Genomic DNA, 19,105 nt, shown 5'->3' with positions numbered 1-19,105 from the left:
CGGATAAAAAAAATGCCAAGGAGTTCAGTGGAATAAGGGAATCTATAAATAATGAGTAATAGGCTGATTATTGATAAAAGAAACAAACAAACAAAAAAATTCACAGAGAATTTAAAGGACCAATTGCAGTGGGAATACCAGTTAGTTTTACAAGCAGGTAAAGTGTAATGACCCCCTTGATGATCCACGATACAAATCTAATCAGAAAGGCACCCTACTACCAAAACTGGCGTCATATTGCCAAAAGTATGTAGACTAGTGACCAATACATACCTTATTGCTGAATGTCGCATTACAAGTTCAATTTTGAGTTTGTTTTTTCTTTTGTTGAGTATTACATATTATGCCTCTAAATACTTGACTTCACTACATTTCAAAGGGAACTATGATACTTTTTTCTCCACTAATTTATCTGACGGAGTAATTAGTTACTTAACAGATTAGGATTTTTAAAAAGAAAACATGGTCAATTCATAAAATTTGATACCATGCTGTATCAAACTATTCAGCAGTATATAAAGTAGTTCAAATGTGCTGCACATTCACCGTCTGTAACATTACAATGCTTAAGTGTGAAAGCATCAATGATAATATTCCAATGATGGATGTATATGTTGGATGTAATTATATAACTTTGAAAGGCGGTCAATACTTGAATATAAGACTTTTATTTTTTTGTAATTTTACAGAGCAGTATTGCTAGGGGCCTCTCTAGTGGAATCTGAGCCAAGTCCTCAACAAGCGCGCGTCTCAAGCCCATTGTAGACGGGAGGTTCCAGACGCAAAAAGCGATTCACAAAGCAGTACTGCTACTTTTAGTGAAGCTGAATGAATGAATGAACATGAATTATTCCACCAACTGCTTTCACTCCTCAGGGGGGAGCGGAGCATTAGAAAGTCATTAAGTCAGGCACTGATGTTGGATGATAAGGTCTGCTTCACAGTTGGTGTTCTAGTTCATCCCAAATGTGTTGGGTGGGGCTGAGATCAGGGCTCTATCTAGGCTAGTTAGGCTCATTAACAACAAACTAAAAGCTTTAGGATTACTTAATCTTCTGGATATAATGTTCTGTTATCTGTGTTCATAAAATGATGTATATTTTATTAACTGTGTGTGTGATCTGTCCTCTGTGAGACACTATTCAGAATTTCCTATGTGACTTTCTGGATTAAGTGGGTTTGTCATGAAGAGAGAGCACAGCTAGCCTATAAATGACCAAAACAAAATTAAAAAACTCACCAAAAAAGCTTTTTGTCATTTTTCAGGAGCGCTGGCCGTATCCAGCTATCTTCTTCAGCACTTGGAGTTTTCCATGCCATGCTGAGCCACTTTAACCCTTTGAAACCTGAGCGAATTGGCATGATTTATTTATTTATTTTTTCAAAAACATGGAAAGAAGGCATTGAGAAATGTATGAAATGGCCCAAATTAGCAAGATATTGAAAAGTTGTAACTCTAGTAACTCTAGTAACTAAGAAAATACCCCCAAATAAGCCAAAAAGAAAAATTAAAAAACAAAAACAAACAAGAAACGTACCTAAAAATAAGTAAAAAAAGAAAAGTAAAAAAAAAACACACACACAAAATTACCTGAGAGAGATTGCTAAAAATCAAATAAATAATAAATATATCTATTTTCTGTAACACAATTTTAAATATATATGTAACATTGACATTTCCCGTGTTTTGTTTGTTTTTGATACTTTTCTAATAACACCTCTCTAACTATGTTCATTGCCCCATGTTTTCTATAGAAGTCACCCCAATTTTTTTGCAGGTTTTGACAGTTTAAATGTTTATGAAGTCATCTGAACACAGTACAAGAAAACAGATGTTGATCCAGGTTTAAAAAGGGTTGAAGACTTACTGTCCATGTTGGCTTAAAAGTTGAGATTGAAAGTTCACTCTTGACTTTGAGTTGACTAAAGAGAGCTCACCGCAAGCTACACTGTGGAAACTGAATCATCCAAGTGAATCAACAGCTGGTTTTTGCACAGTAAACCTGAAGTCTGTGTCAGTCTGACTTAGGCTTTCTGGTTGCCGCTGACTCTGGCAATAGCAATAACTAGTGCCAGTTCATGTGCACACTGACAGAGATTGGAATGCTCCTGCACCAGTAATGATAATGTTTTCACTACTCTTCATTTTACACCAGTGACTCTATGAAAGAGTGGTTAGTCAGACAGTTATCCTTTAAGATCACATTTCTTTACCACTACAGTCACTAAAACTCTTCTTGGCTTACCCTGACAAATTGGTTTACATTATCCTCCAGATAAAGGCCTCTGGATATAGGTGATGGGTTCTCTGTTATTCAGCATTTGGCTACACATGGGGCCCGCCTTGTGTAAACAAACAAACAACATTTAATCATGGAACAAAACTGTGAATGAGGCACTTTTAGGCAAGACCTTTATGATGCAGAATAACCACTGCTCCACCCAGCTTGGTCTTGGGAAGGTGCTGGAAACATCAGCATAGCATCAGACATCATGTATGCTCTGATGAAGGTCTACAATAAAGTGAAACACTGCATAGATGTAAGTGTTTCTCTACCAGGCAAGACCTTTATAAAATGTTATGTATTTTGTGGAATATAGCAGTGTAAATCGGAGTAAGACACCAGTCAGAATTGCCCATGTACATTTCTGATTTGATTTATGCTGAGTCAGCTTGTCATAAGGAGCACAGCTAGCCTGTGAATGAGTACAGGAACAGCTGTCAGCTTACATAGTAACTTAGCAGTTGCTTTTCTGTCATACGATCCTATTAGCAGTTGGAGTTTGCCAAGTTGTCAGGGAAGTGTTGATGAAATTTTACATTTACTGAGCCACTTTAGGGACATATTGTCATGTTTTGTACCAGACTGCAACCACTGTTCTTCCTTTAACACCACGACTCTACAAAAGAGTGATAAGTCTGACAATTACCCATGAGATCACATATCTTTACTGTTACAATCAACAGGTATAAGGTCGTGATCTTCACTGAAATTATTCGTGGCTTGCAGGTTTGACCTAGCTACTGTAGGTTTACTTTGTCCTCTGGCTATAACGTTTTCTGTTGAGTAGCCCATGCCTCCAGGCCATCTCTTTGTAAACAAACATTTGGTAAACAAGGTGCTACACTGGAAACAAAACTGTAAACTAACTGTAATAATTAACTGTAACTGCCGGGCAAGTTCATCCCAAAGGTGCTGGGAGGGGTTGAGGTCAGGGCTCTGTGCAGGCCAGGCCAGTCAAGCTCATTAACAAAGTTGCCAAGTTGCTCAATTGTAACTGTAACTTCTAGTATATTTATTTTATTAGGGCAAGGTTAAAATAATCTAATCTAAACTTCACACAGTATTGTGATGTCAGGAATATGATTTGTTTTATTAACATTTTAGATCTCCAGTGAGATATTAAGTTTATATTGTGACTTTGCTGTTTTAATAACTGTTGCTGCTTCAGAAACAACATTTAGTTATAAAACATTCAGCTTTATTCCTGTTCTGACTTGTATTGGAGCTGTATTGTAACTACTGCAGGTTTACTTTCCCCCCTGGCTATAACGTTTTCTGCTGAGTAGCCCATACCCCCGGGTCATCCCTTTGTGAACAAATATTTAGTTAACAAACTTCTACACTGGGAACACAACTGTAAACTAACTGTAATAACTGTAACTGTAATAGCCCATGTGAATTTGGGGTTGGCAATTGCAATGTCTGGTGCCAGTTCTTGTGCGCACCAACAGAGTTTTCAAGCACACCTGCTGTTTTTGTAGCAACACTAATGTGTGCACAACCTGCTTACATGAACCTAAATTTAAATTGTAGTATGTAGTGATTAATCATCACCTTTCTAGGTTATCGTTTCCCTGAAGGAATAAGACACACCATCACAATCTGCTGTGAAATCCAGGACATAGAAAGCTAGCTAGCTAACGTTAGCGAGCTTGCTTATAGGATGACCATATTTTGATTTCCAAAAAAGAGGACACTCACCCCGGCCACGAGATAGCCTACTTAAATGATACTCACAGTTTACTCAAAGATGCCTTATAATTTTAATATAGTATTTAAAGTTTATATGTATGGATAGAAAATTCACTTATATTACAAAATAATATCTCTCAAAGACAGACATTTAGATAGGCTTCTCAGAGGTTACTCAACTTGCTTTTATTATGCCTAAAATAATAATCTTTTTACAAGTTTCAATTGTACAAAAATAAATATAAATGTAAAATCTCTGGAATGAAATAATGATAGAAATAATGTCTCTTCTGTAGGCTATTAGAAAAATCAACTTGTAAAATAATAGCTATCTTTTCAAGTCTTACTGGACAAATAAATAAATAAATAAATAATAAGAAATAATGTTCTAAATAATACCTCTTCTGGATTAGAAAATCCAACTTTGAGGTCCCCGGCACCTTTATTAGACACAGAAACATATGTGCCAGCTTTGCACACGGTGCATTCAGCCTCCCATATATCGGGACGGTAAATTGGGAATTTTTTCTGCAGTTCATCTGTGAAGCTGCACTTGGGCTTCTGCATCTTGGAAGCTTTTACAGAATAATGCTGCGCCGCGGGTGTCTGCTGCTTCCTCGTTGTGAGTGTTGGAGATCCGCCGATAAAGCAGCCTCTCGGGGATTACGCGCATGCGCGCGCGCACACACACACACACACACACACACACACACACAAGGAAAACCGGACATTATCATCAATTTATAAACACCTGACAGACGCCCCGGACAGGACGTGAAAAGTGGACATGTCCGGGCAAAAGAGGACATTTGGTCAGCCTAAAATACCACATGACGTAATTGGTACATTTCCCATTTTGTTACGTTCCATGCCTGTCTCCAGATTCACTGTCAGCCAGGCAGCATCTCTCATGTGGGGCAGTTTGTATTTGTCATAGCCAATATTACACAATATTGACAGGTTAAACACGGCCTTCTCTACATACACTCGCCTTGCCACTAGAAGCAAGTGTTCTATTTGGCCTTCTGCTCATATTGAATGGAAGTGAATAAGAGGTGAATATTTACTGATGTTATTTTCAATCATGTGTGACTATGCACTTATGCTGATGATACCCAGCTATTGTTGCACCTCATCTGTACGTCTCTTTGAGCAAAATGCCTGCCAAATGAATATAAAGACATGTGATGATGATGATTTGCACACAATGCCATAACACATGACACTGCAGAGTACACACACTGTACACTGCTGTAAGGGTGAATAAAAAAACACAAAACAATGATGTTCAAGATTACTGTTTGTGTGCAATATTTTATTTATGGATCTTCTCCTCACTACTGCTGTTATATTTGGAGCTATTTTTAAGTATTACAAGCAGTGACTGTAGGAGCAAAAGGCCTGGAGACTGTGCTGTCCACCGTAGCACAGAACCAGGAGGGAAAACACTAAGGGGCTCACAGAGACTTCAGGCTCGGCAACATTATTTACTTGAGACACTCTACACTGGCTCTGGTATTACAGCTACGCTGAGAATCTACTGTTGTTATCTGAGAACACAAGTATTGGGGACCGTACCCATTAATAATATTGTACATATGCTGCAGCTTCTGTGGTTCTACCCTGAGCTGGACTGAAAGCGGTTCTAACCTTTTAAATTCATCAACATGAGTTGGAGAGGATTAATTTAATACGGAATAACATTCTTTTGCATCACCTGAAGTTTGTTCTTAAATGAAGTTTAATGACACAAATTATTTCACATACTTGTGTACATAAGTCCTGTTTAACCTGTACCTCTAATTTTGCTGTCATTGTTTCTAGCCATTGTGTCTATTTATTTGCAAATACATTGAGTGCAATTCGAAATGAATGCAGTCAGATTCCTCGCATGTGTACACATACTTGGCCAATATAGGTGATTCTGATTCTGAATATATGTTTTAGAGAAATATATGTTTGTTCTTTTCTCTGAGTTCATACTTTTTGGATATGTGTTATTTCAAAATTATAGGTAAAATCATTTCTTTTTTTAATGAATAGATATGATTTCTTGAATTATATTGTTCTGTAAAGTTTTAAAAAATTAATAAACTGAAAGCTGTACTTCTACTGGGGAAACAGGAGATATTTAGTACTTGCTGTACTATGTACCTTACATATATGTTAATATATTCTTTATTATTACTTTTAGTTTCTTTATCTGTACTGTTGCTGTTCTTCTGCTGCTGCAACAGCTTGCTTGAAAGACAAACTCTTTGATGCTATTTTCTATCTTACATGTATTTTAAAACTTTTTATCCTCCTGCAGAAACAATGTTCCCATTTTTTTTCATCCTTGCAAGTGAAATTAAGTATTTCAATATTTAATGAATTTCAAAGTGTATTTTCTTCCATCTGAGGAACAGTGTACCCTGTAAATATGTATCCATACAGACTTCTTTATTAAAGATGACTTTAGAGAAAAATGTTATTGTCTACATTTCTTTAAATCAGGCTAAAGTACATACATTTTCATTTTGTTGGAGCAGTATCATTAATCAGACCTTTCTTCGAATCAAACTAAAATAAATACATTTTAATTTTGAAAAAGTTATTTTCTACATTTTTTAAATCAAAATTAAACATATAAATCTAGAAATTAGTCCTTTACATTTATCTGAAAGTTAGAGTTATTAGTTACTTTATATAGATTAAGATTTTTACAAAGAAAACAAACGTTTATTTTTTAAAGTTTCTCTATTTATCTGTACTATTGTTGCTCTTCTGCTGTTCCAAGTAACGGATTCTCCCTCTGGGCATCAATAAACGTCTGTTTATGCATGGAGAATTAGCTGTTACGCCCCTGCTTCCACCCCCTCCCTTGTTTCCTAGCAGGCGCAGCGGTGCGCAAGTTTGCGAATCCTACGTAGAGAAGGAATGACCCGCCCTCCTCTCCCTGTGATTGGCTAGTACTCGTTCCCTTCGTTGGTTTGATTGGTTAGGTTTAGGCAAGAGGAGTAGGATTGGTTGAAGTTAGAGTCAGAATGTCAGGGTAAGCCAATCAGAGGCGGAGTAAGGCGGGCATTTGGTACGCCACCGTGGTAGTAATCCAGGATCTTTGGTTTAGCTTCACGTGTGCTACACTCGGCTCTTGCTAATGGGCGGCGCCATGGGCGGTGCTATAGTGCTAGTGGTGTCAAGTCAAACAAACTATACACGAACCGGTTCATCCTGGCTCTCCATTGGCTCGCACAACGGTAAGTCATGACGTCAGCAGCATCCCATTCGCTATATTATGAGGCATCAAGTTTAGCTGTCAAACATCGGTCCAGTGCTTCTCACCCTGCCACACTTACAAACACGTTAGTATTATCTGTACCTGTGGGCAAATGTCTGTCATGGAGCTCATCAAGGATGGATGGTTTACTGAGTCTTGCACGCTGTGGCCGGGACAAGCCATGAGCCTCCAGGTGGAAGAGGTCCTCTACCACAAGAAATCCAAGTATCAAGATATTATGGTGTTCAAGAGGTGAGTACTTTAAGCTACAAAACTTGGCTAACGTTGCTAGCCGTTAGCATGTAACTTACTAGCAATGAATGAGCGACCTGAATCTCGTGGGGTCTTGGGAAGTTTCTTCAGCTGGCAGCGTTAACGTTAGCTCACCTGTGTCACGAAACGAGTTTTAGCTCATAAACAAACTAGCTAGGTAGTGAATTAACAGCAGATAGGTAGCCACGGTGGTAACGTTTGTATGGATAACTGATGGAGAGTAACGTTAACAGTAACAGTAGCCGTTACTGACTATTTAAAGTCAGTGGCGGTGTTATTCTGTCATTAAGTGTCTTTTCTCAGCGACACCTGCTGCACCCTGCTCAATATATGTAAACCTTCAGAGTTACTTAGGGTTCATCTGTTAAATATGCCTCTCACATTTTGCTGAAACATCACTTTTCAGTAAAACCTATGGGAATGTCTTGGTGCTGGATGGAGTGATCCAGTGCACAGAGAGAGACGAGTTTGCCTACCAGGAGATGATTGCAAACCTTCCCCTGCTCAGTCATCCCAACCCCAAGAAGGTATTACTCACATTTATTGCTAGGAAATAAATGAATCTGCAGCATGGCTGACTACACACAGGATGAGTCATGTTTCCCATGTTGATGGCTGGCTACTTTCCTTTTCTTTCTCTACAGGTGCTGATCATCGGCGGTGGAGATGGCGGTGTGCTCAGAGAAGTGGTGAAGAATCCGCTGGTGGAGACGGTGGTTCAGTGTGAGATTGATGAGGTGGGAGCAACAACACTGATAAAGATTGTGGCTTACTGATTACTGTTTTTTTTTCTCATAGTCCACCTGTGTAACGCCTGCTGATCAGTGTCGATGTGTTCTGCTCTGTAGGATGTCATTAATGTGTCTAAGAAGTACCTCCCAGGGATGGCCAAAGGGTTTTACAGTCCCAAGCTCAACCTTCATATCGGAGATGGCTTTGAATTCATGAAGAAGAACCAGGATGCCTTCGACATCATTATTACCGATTCCTCAGACCCCGTTGGTGAGTGCCATTTTTAAAGTGCTATAACACCTTTCCTCGCCAACTACTACAGGAGGCAATTCTGAGCTCTGCTTCCTTTTGTTTTGCAGGACCTGCTGAGAGTTTGTTCAAGGAGTCTTACTATCAGCTGATGAAGGCAGCGTTGAGAGAGGGTGGAATTCTTGCTTCCCAGGGTAACTTCATATTGCACCACATTTTGTTGACAGTAAGAGGAAGGCTATTGAGTAATTTTCCTAAGAACTGACTTGAGTAGAACCGCATGACACTTTATTTTCAAGCCTACCTGAAAAACTGGATCTTACTCATGGCTTTTGTTAACTCCTCTGGAGCTTTTGTATTCCCATTTGTGCAGTCAGTCTTCCACCTACCGCAAGATCAAACAATGCCCAAAAAAAAAAGAAGGCATACAGGGGATTAACAAGCCACTTTCTTCTTTCACAGGCGAGTGTCAGTGGCTCCATTTGGAGCTGATAAAGGAGATGCGCACCTTCTGCAAGACCCTATTCCCCGTGGTGGACTACGCCTACAGCACCATCCCAACTTATCCCAGTGGCCAAATTGGATTCATGCTCTGCAGTAAAAATCCTGTAAGTGTGCTAGTTGTTCTCCATTTGCCACAAACTGCACACCTGATTGATGTGGGGATTGCCTATAAATTCCACCAGTTTATAGTAGAGCGATTCTGTAGCACAGTTAGTTCTCTGCTGTTTCTCGATGACTGAATGTTCTTTTTCTTTTAAATTAGGAAACAATTTTCAGGGAACCAATGAGAACACTGTCAAAAGAAGACATGGAAAGTATGAACCTTAGGTATTACAACCCTGACATTCACAGAGCATCATTCGTCCTGCCCGAGTTTGCAAAGAAGGTAAATGTTGCTGACATAATTTTTCATTTCTAATTTGAGAGCAGTTCTAAAGTGTTAACGCATATTTGCTACCTCTCACTCATTGTCTTCTTGATCATTGACAGGTACTGAATGAAGCATGACCAGCAACAACAGACCAGCATGTTCATCCTCGCCCTGGCCCTCAGATCACAAATTAACAACCTTGTTCAGTGGCTTCTTCACCACCTCAGCACAGTTCAGCACCACTGACGAGAGGAGCTTCCTAAAGATTTTATTGTTGGAGGTACCTAACAATCAGTGGGCGGCGACTTGCTGAGATCTGCGGTGAAAGTGTTAGTTCGTTCCAGTGTCACCTTCCTTCCAGTCTTACACGCTCTTTGTGTTTATTTATTTTGATGATGTATTTGGTTTATTTGATTTTTACTGTATTTGTGCAGAGCAATTTAGCGGGCTGGGCTGAGTGGGAGGAGCATTGCCGTCAAACCTGACCTCACTCTGAAACTGTACTGTCTCTCGGATTCACTGCATCTACACATGTATGTGATACGTTACATACCACATAGAGTATGTGCATGTGATGTATTGCTGTACTTTTATTTGTTAAATATCAGTTTGTGCTCATAGGAAAATACACGGTTGCCATGTATCATGACTGTAAATTCAGAATACTCATGTGTCCTCTACACATGAACCCTATAGTGCCTGAAATCAGTTTGTTGTTGAAAAAAAGATTTGTTCTGTATCTATCAAAGTGTACCAGGCACATAGTGGCCTCGAAGAAAGCTCAAGTGTTAGTAGATGAGAAAATTGTCCCTTTAAAGTATCACCAATTTAAGATGAAATAAATCTGCTCAGCTTTGACCATCAGTTTGACATGAAGTCTTTAATGTTAACAGTGTTAAAATGCAAATTAAGTACACATTTAATTTGGCACTATAGCATTAAAGCTTTGCAATGCTTTAAGATGTGAATTCATTATGCAATTATTAACTTGCATTGTTGGGTATTGACTTGAGTACCGGCAGTAGGCTAATGTTGTAGTAAGCCTTTATGATCAAACATCTTCAGTTGCTACCTGTTAGTTGTAAATCTACATTGAATCTGTTGACGAATAGTGTCACACCTGAGCAATGAATTTGTGATTTTTATAAGAACTGTAATAAATTGGTAACATAAAAGGTTTATTCAGGCATATGCTTCATTATTTGCACAGATTTGACACAAAATGCAGAACTACATTTTGGTTCATTTAGCTCTGGGTTCAGAGTTGGTATCTTTAACCCTTTGAAGCCTGAGCAAATTGGCTTGATTTCTTTTAAAAACATGGCAAGGAGGCAGTGAGCAATGAAAGAAGAAATGACCAAAAAAAATTGCAAGAAATAAGTAAAAAGAAAAAATTACAATAAAAGTTAAAAACAAAGAAACGAACAAGGAAATGATATAGAAAAGGTGTATTAAAATTATAGTATTTGTGTACTATATTTTTTAAATATATAATAATTATAAATATAATTTCCCCTAGCTTTTTCTTTTTTCCCTATTTAAAAAAAATAAATAAATCTAAATCTATTAATTTTTTTGCTATTTGTTGGACATTTTTACCAAGTTGGTCATTGCCTTTTTCCCCATGTTTTTGAAAAAATGTACCAATGTGCTCAGGGCTCAAAGGTTTAAAAGGAATGGCACTTCCTAAAACGACTGTGTTTGTTTCACTGTGGCTGCAGACAGTGGCACCCAGAAATGTTTCACAGAGGTGGATAAATGGGGCCACTGAAGATCTCGGGGTGGCACACCAAACCCAAAAGCCATAACTGAATTTCAGGGATTCGATAATGCAGTTGTAGTATGTAGGCTAGTTAAAAACTGTGTCAATATGAGAGATAAGAAATTGCATACTGATATATTTTAGTTTAACATCTTACAGTTAACATTACTAATTATCCGATGTGCACAAACTAATACTGGTACATTTAACATTTTGAATTCCACAGCAACACTGTGCTAAAGTACTGTGTTAGGTGATTCATTGTTCTCCAAACGGACGTGCATTGATTGTAAGGAGCAAAACATTTACTGGGAACAGGCCTTCTCACCCATTTTCATTCAGATATCTTAAGGTGAGAGTTCAAGGGACTCCGTTGAAAACTGCCAGGCCAGTTTTTCTCTTGCCTAACTTTGGTGGGTTACTCATTAATTGAGCTTTAAGACAGTCGTGTCGGCCTCAAATTATTTTGGCCAGCATTTGTATGATGATGATGATCTTATTCTGGTCTTATTCTGTCATAAATCCCTGAGCTAATCTTAACCAGTTGCAGCAATGCTTTCTCACCACATGCAGGTTAATATGTAATACGCACTGCAAATGGTTACCCCTGAACATCTTGTACTGTAGATGCTAGTACGAAGAGCTGTTTTGCACTAGTAAGGTCCAGGTGCAGTTTCAGTATTCAAGCACAAGATGGCATCCTTTAATTTGTAATGTGTGGGCTACTGTAGTCTCATTGCTGAGGTATACAGGAATGCATTTAAACATTGACAAGACACTGTTCAGATTCACCAAATGCATATTCGGAGAATGTAACTTTGTATTCTAGGGTTTCCTTGGGTTTGAATGAAAAGCCCTTTGGCTCTGTTAAATTGTTCAGATCAGTGAGTGTTTTGCTCTGTGCAGTGACACTGTTGCCCTCAGTTGCATCACGTCTACTGATTGTTGTGTAAGACCTCAGCCCTCGCCACTTTTTTATTAAAATGTGACCAGCCTGCGACAGTGCAGTGCGTTATTGTCATAGTGCCTTGGCTGTAGTCAAGGTTGTTTGTGTTCATGAGGGTTCACATACTGTAATATAGGAAATAAAGCATACGTCCAGTGTCTTTCATTAAACCCACTGAAGAAGTATCCATAAATATTTAATTAGGTGTTAATGTGTTTTAACTATAAGAGTATCTGCACTGCAGTAACTGAACTCTGAAGACAATGAATGACTTGTCCTTAGAAATTCTTATGTAAGTTGAATTTAGGTGGATCCAGACACATTTACCCACACATCCAGGGTCACCTGTGTAATAGAAAACACTCAACACATAATCCTCAGATGATCTTTGAGTCAGTGTTCCTTTGTGATCCCTTTCAGAGAGCTGTTGAGGTGTTGCTGGAAGCCTTAAGTGAAGCACATGTAGTGAAAATGGAAACTTCCATGAACATTAATAAGATCTGGGAGCATCCAGACCTATCGTCATGCTGACGTTTTTCCACTGTTTGAAGTCTTGGGGCTTCAGGCTGGACTGCAGATACTTATAAAGAGCCCAGTCGTTGTAGAGTCTTCAAACACACTGAATTGCCAATATAGCTGTTTCAACAGTCAGCTAATCTTTAGATTGGCTCTGGGACTTCTTACGATCAGCCTTGTATGAAGAAAATACCTCAAACACTGTTTTGAAAGCACAACAAATCCATTTGAACATACCAACCAAGGCGTACTGGAATATAAGTACTGTATGTTCCCTGCCGGTAGCGCTGTCTAAAGACGTCACAATAGTAAACTCTGGTTTGTGCTTTTTCAGCAATGTTTGCTGGAGAGCAGCTTCTCAAACCCTCAAAACTATTTCTTCTCCCACAAGAGTGTATATTTTATGCTGTAATTAACTTTGTATAATCAGTATAATTGGATTCTGCAGTAGTTTAGGAGTAGCTGGCACAAATCTTTTTTTTTTAACACTGTGAATTACATTAATGACATTGAGCTACATACAGTTGGCACAATATTATAAATGAGAAATGGATGTGTCTTTATGTAGGCTGAATCCTAATGCATCCTAAACATAATAATTTGTTGCCACATGAAGGCAAGCAAAAACTTTGTCTTTCTATAGCCATACTGTCCAGGGCAAACATTTCAAAGAATATTGTGTAGGAGAGACTTGGCTGAGAAAAAAGGTAATTTACTCATTGTGAATGTGCACTGGGAGCCAGAAACCATTTCTCACTGGTTTAATCCAAACAGCTTAGTCTATAGTGTTTTGTGAATTTAATTGAGCTGCAGCTATGTCCTAAAATGCACTAACTGACATATATTGTGCTCTTGCAGCTATTGTTGCCACCAGCAGAATGCGAGTCCAGACATTAAAGGGACAGTTCATCCCAAACACAAAAATGCATGTTTGCCCTCTTACCTGTGGTGCTGTTTATCAGTCTAGATTGTTTTGGTGTGAGATGCAGAGTGCTGGAGATGTCTGCCTTCTCCCCAATATAATGGAACTTAATGGCACTCGGCCTGTGGTGCTCAAAGCGCCAAATAAATTTATTTAAAAACCTCAACAGCAATGTCTCTTTTCAGAAATCATGACACGGTTACTTAAGATAATCAACAGACTTTGTTGTGAACAGTTTCATGTAGGAACTATTTTCTTTTTACCAAACTACACCGGCCAGCCGTATCACTGTACAAACACAAGTATCTGAGCTTGCTAATATTACAGCTCAGCCGAGGAGGACACCATTAATATTTATATTTCATGCTGTCAGGAGCACGAGCCTCTTGTCCATGAGTAGATGCACACTTCCTTCTGCATGGTGATACAGCTGTCGGGTGTAGTTCAGGAGAAAGAAATTAGTTTCTACATGAAACTGCTCACAACAAGGTCTATGGATTATCTTGAGTTACCGGGTCATGTTTTACAATACGATATGATGCGATGCGATGTGATGCGATGCGGTACGGTATGGTACAGTACAATACGATATGATACGATGCGATACAATATGATACGATACCATACGATAATATATGGTACTATACGATACAATATACTGTATATTCCCTCAAGGGAAATTTGTCTTGGACTCAGGAGCTGCGCAAATATTGCTGCCTTCAACCCACTCTCACTCCGAAGTCATCGAAATCTGGCACTTGGGCAGTGACTTGCAGCGTCAGACTGATAAAAAAAGCCATCCTTTAAAGTCAACAGTATAGTTTAACTGCACTCGGTAGCATCAGGGGGAAACGCTTCAGGACATGAACAAAAGTTTTGATGGTGAAAGTCTGAGTAGGGCAGGTGGAAGGAGTGGTGGATGGGTCCAACAGACACCGACTTTTACCCAGGAGAGCGGTGTTCATGTCTATAAGATTATAAAGCCAAACCATGTTCTTTTTTCCTAAACCTAACCACGTGTTTTTGTTGCCTAAACCCAACACCACGCAATGTTGTACTGACGTAGTGCATTTATTTTGAAAGAGACTGTATGAAAACGGTAAATTTCCTGTGAAAACGGAAGTGTGTTTTGAAAGAAGACAATGCAAGTAACAGGCAGAACTTGACATGGCGTCCCAGAACATCAACAACCAACGCATGTACCTTTCACGCTGTATCTGGTCATGGTAGGTCCATGACTAAACGTGGATATGTGATGAGGTCAGAGTGAGAATGTCATGCTGCCTTACAATAATAGTCCAGAAGAAATTAAGCATACAAAACACATACTACACAGAACAGTATTGCACATCAGCAATCATGTATTGCACATAACACCAGCACACAACAGAGCACCATAAGCAAAACACAACACAACCCCTAAGTATCAAACAACATCATTTAAAATCTTAAATTAGGTTGGCACAAATGAATTTTTAAAATGATTCAGTTTAAATTTTGGCATCCTGTATCGTGGTAAAGAAGGTAAAATCTCATACTTGGTGTGGAATTTCTGCAAAGAGACATTGCTGATGAATTTTTCAGATGTGTTTATTTGGTGCTTTGAGCACCACAAATCAAGTGCCATCAAGTTCCATTATATTGGAGAGAAGGAAGACATTTCTACAGCTGATATCTCTGCAACTCTCTCTAGACTGATAAACAGCACTACAGGTAAGAGGAAACATATGTATTTTTGATTTTGGGATGACCTCCCCCTTTAACATGACCTTTTTGTGTGTGTGTAGTTGGAATATAGTTTTAATTTGGTGGTACATTGGTGCAATCTCTTATCAGTCTTTTCCCAAATCTGTCAATAGCACCTGTCCTGAACCAAAGGCCACTGTTTTGTTTTTAATTCGAATAAAAATCAATAAAATTAAATTTCCAAAATTGCCCATGGTAACAAAGACCAAAGTTAACAACTCCATTGTATGTTTAGCACTGAATTGCTGACGAATAATTGCTTCCTCCTCTTTTAACAACTGTTTACTCCGCTAGACTGGTGATGTGCATTTCCTGAAGGCACTTCCTCAAGTCACGGCGAGTGTCAGACCGCTCAATTGTAATCTGCAGGTGTCAGAGAGGCTCATAGAAGCCTTGTGACAGCAATCAGATGTCGACAGAAGGACAGTGTCAAACACTAGGATGTGTAGATATTAAGTCAGCTTGTGGTCAGTTTGTATTTCTTGTTTTTTTGATTGCTGTGGCAGGGAAATATGACCGTTTCCTCTTTGAGTGTTAGGCCAGTTAGAGTGCTTCACACAGTTGATGAGCTGTGGAATTGTCTGTCCACCTGCGTGAAGAGGTCTTGTTTGAGATCGTCTGTCATAACTGTCAATACATTAGTTACATGTTGATGTCAAAACCTGGTTTTAGCCCGGTGATGTCATCGCCCACTGCAGATGTTCCCAATTTGTCAAAAAGGTTAAGTGTTCTACGGTTTCATTTGTTCTGTCCTGAACCCTTCATCTGCCCTCCTCTTCCATGCTCACATACACATCCTCCCACCCCCCAAACACACTCACACATACACCCTCCACCCTCCGTCATACACCCACCACCCCGTACGTCAGTGACAGACAGGGGTAGAGGCGTATAAAAGAGTGAGGGACTTTGGAGGTAGAGCAGAAGAAACATCAGTGGTTTCCACATCTTGTGACCAGCTGCCACCAACTGCACTGCACTTTCTCCACCACTCTCCTCTGGATCCCTGAGCTGCTCAGACCCTCTCTCTTTCTCCCTCTCTTTCAAACACACACTCACTCACACACTCCTATTTCTGTGAGCCTCCTGCTCCTGTGGCTGTAGCTCTTGTCCGTCACCTGCACTCCTGTCACAGCATGCAGCTTCTGGTGGTGTTAGCAGCTCTCATGGGGGTTCTGTTCAGCGTTAGAGCAGCCGCCGTGCTTCCTGTGGAGGACAGGAGCTCCATCCACGTGAACAGGGTGAGGAGATTTTTATTGCTCATGTAGTTCATGGGAAATTGGGATATTTTGTAAGATAGATTTTTCCATTTTTTGAGGGAAAAATGTTTGAATAATTCCATTTTTTTAAAGAATTATTAAAAAATCAAGATTGCTTAATAAACTAAAGTAAATAACTTGTGGTATTTTTAATTTTATCTATTTAAAAAGATCATTTATAGAAAGTTTATACAGTCTTTATTTCATCCTGTCACTCATAGCATCTTAAATGTGAAAGTAAAAATAATATCTATGTCTTGAGCTTCCCAGTAAGATAAGTGTAAGATGTAGAATTTTCACATTCACATTTCCATGATCCAGTTTCTTTTATAATATGTTCAAATTCTAATAAATGTGTCTGATTTTTTTTTGTCAGGAGTTGAGCAAAGAGCGCAAGGAGCTGATCCTGAAGCTGGTGTCCGGCTTGTTGGATGGAGCTCTGGACACCAACATGCTGCCGGGCGAAGCGGCACCTGTGGACCTTGAGGAGCCGCTGGAGTCTCGTCTGGAGGAGAGGGCTGTCTACAACAGGCTATCACTGCCTCAGCGCGACCGCAAAGCCCCCTGTAAAAACTTCTTCTGGAAAACTTTCACCTCCTGCTAACAGTGCCCAAAACCACGCAGCTCTGCCTGCCTACAGTCCTCCTTCCCTGCCAGCTCCACATGAACTGTAGTAGATCTCAGCTGTACATATGATCATCTACACCTGTCAGACATGCAGCATCTATGGACTTCACTGACACAGTGTGTCTGTTTGAATATTAATTATTTATGTATCTATTTATGTATACAATGTATGTATCTATGTATGTAGCTGTTTCTTTCAGGGTCAACAATAAAGCATGGATATAACATTTAAAATGGGAATCACAGTTAATTGCTTTTGTAAATTGTTCAAAAAAAAAAGAGAAAGGTCATATTTTCCACCTGCTTCTACAATATAAATGCAAAGTCAGATCTCATGCAAAAATGATGGCTGTATTTTTATTGTGGAGGAGAACATTCACCACACAGAAGTTGTGGAAAAGGCATATATTTCCTTATCCACAAAAAAACAAGTTGCAGTCGTAAATGGCACACTGAGGACACAAACACAATTTTCACCGTCTGCTGCTCTTAAGAGGCATCAGAGTGCAGTTCATATTTGGGCAGCCTACTTATTCTGCTTCGTACTCCTTGCTGTTTGTCTTTGTAGTTTATAGACAAAAAATATCCTCAAGGGTAAAGAAATATCATACAAAATATTCCAATTTAGAAAGAAAAATAGATCTAGTAGATCCTTAAATTAATAGCCTATCATTTCCAGGCTGCAAGTATAAAATTGCTGAATTAAAATTATGTTGTTCAACAGTTTATAGCTATAAATATAAATATATTTTCACTCAACTTGGTGACAAGAGTCTGCAATGTGAGAGATGTATTTTATATGTCTTTGTGCGTGTTTTATTCATAGTCAGACAGTGGTCCTTATTAATTCCTAGTCACAAGTTGAGCGAGACGCTTCAGTGACTTATCACAGGTTATGTCAGTAAATAAATCAGAAGCTTCCCCCGTGTTCACTTAATGCTGTCAGCAGCAGCTAAGGTACATGTAGTCTGGGAGGTGGAAATCTGTTGCACAATAGAACAGTTGGGGGAAAAAATGCAAGTGACAGAAAAGGTGTGTAGCGTTGATATGAATGTGACCTCACTGAAAGCGCAGGCAAGGCTGCAGTCGCATGGTGAGATAATGAAGTGCTCCCTGTGTGACCCTATCAACCCGGCCTTCGATTCTTGCTGCAAACAAGATCCTGCGTTGGCTAGCGGCGGCCCGACCCTCAATCAGTAACACTGCAATTACCACACACTCTCAAAGCCCTTCTGGCATACATGTACGGCCATTGTGATATGTGTGTCTTTTAACCACTGACTGAGGTAGGGAGTGGAGTGGGTGCTGGCTACAATCAAATATTGACTTCCAAGCTGGGCCCACAGTCCCTATTAGTGAACTGATGGATTTCATGTGGGAAATTAGATGCAGGTAAAATATCCTGCAGTTCGAGCCAGTTTAAATAAGTAGTGTTTTTTTAGAGCTGTGAGTAGATGGCTAGTCACATCACTGGGCAAAAACAACCACCAAAATAACACTGCATTAAATAGAGGACTGCTAAATAATGGAGACAAATGTCTGATCATTAAAGGAGCACTTTCAGTACATTATGAAATAATACGTATTCAAATCTAACACAATATATAGGGTGTTTATATACACACATACTTCCTGGCATCTTTTCCTTGTGTGCTAATTTCTTTACTGGCCCTAAGAATAAAAAAAAAAATAAAAAAAAGTTTCTTAGATTTTTGCCTCGGCGTTGTAGGTTTCATCATAACAGCCCTGCAGTGTTGATCAGGTCAAACTGTGTGTGGTATGAATAGGAAAACTGGCAATGCAGAATTGAATCCAGATTGGATCTCAGAGCAAAAAGTTCACTCGGCTCCTTTGTCACTTTCCATCTGTTGTGCTGAGGAATTGTAGATCAGTATTTGCACAGCAAAGGCCTACCTGGAGAAATAGCTCAAGGTTTATGTCTTTACTGAGCTCTATATTAAAA

At 39.2% G+C, this 19,105-nt stretch overlaps 2 protein-coding genes across 2 annotated transcripts; both read left to right on the top strand.

The window, feature by feature from the left end:
* The first annotated feature begins 7,269 nt into the window (after positions 1 to 7,269).
* srm (spermidine synthase) lies at positions 7,270 to 10,543 on the top strand. The gene is made up of 8 exons (XM_033628026.2): positions 7,270 to 7,488; positions 7,916 to 8,036; positions 8,154 to 8,246; positions 8,358 to 8,511; positions 8,601 to 8,684; positions 8,953 to 9,098; positions 9,257 to 9,379; positions 9,484 to 10,543. Exons 1-8 carry the CDS (start codon positions 7,349 to 7,351, stop codon positions 9,499 to 9,501), a joined length of 879 nt encoding a protein of 292 aa, XP_033483917.1. The 5' UTR covers positions 7,270 to 7,348; the 3' UTR covers positions 9,502 to 10,543.
* A 5,633-nt stretch (positions 10,544 to 16,176) lies between these two features.
* Positions 16,177 to 17,376, top strand: sst6.1 (somatostatin family member 6.1). The gene is made up of 2 exons (XM_033629845.2): positions 16,177 to 16,497; positions 16,892 to 17,376. Exons 1-2 carry the CDS (start codon positions 16,393 to 16,395, stop codon positions 17,117 to 17,119), a joined length of 333 nt encoding a protein of 110 aa, XP_033485736.1. The 5' UTR covers positions 16,177 to 16,392; the 3' UTR covers positions 17,120 to 17,376.
* The last annotated feature ends 1,729 nt before the right edge of the window (positions 17,377 to 19,105 follow it).

The sequence above is a fragment of the Epinephelus lanceolatus genome, chromosome 8, assembly GCF_041903045.1.
Source record: "Epinephelus lanceolatus isolate andai-2023 chromosome 8, ASM4190304v1, whole genome shotgun sequence".
Taxonomy (NCBI): domain Eukaryota; kingdom Metazoa; phylum Chordata; class Actinopteri; order Perciformes; family Serranidae; genus Epinephelus; species Epinephelus lanceolatus.
This window is presented reverse-complemented; position numbering and strand designations above follow the sequence as displayed.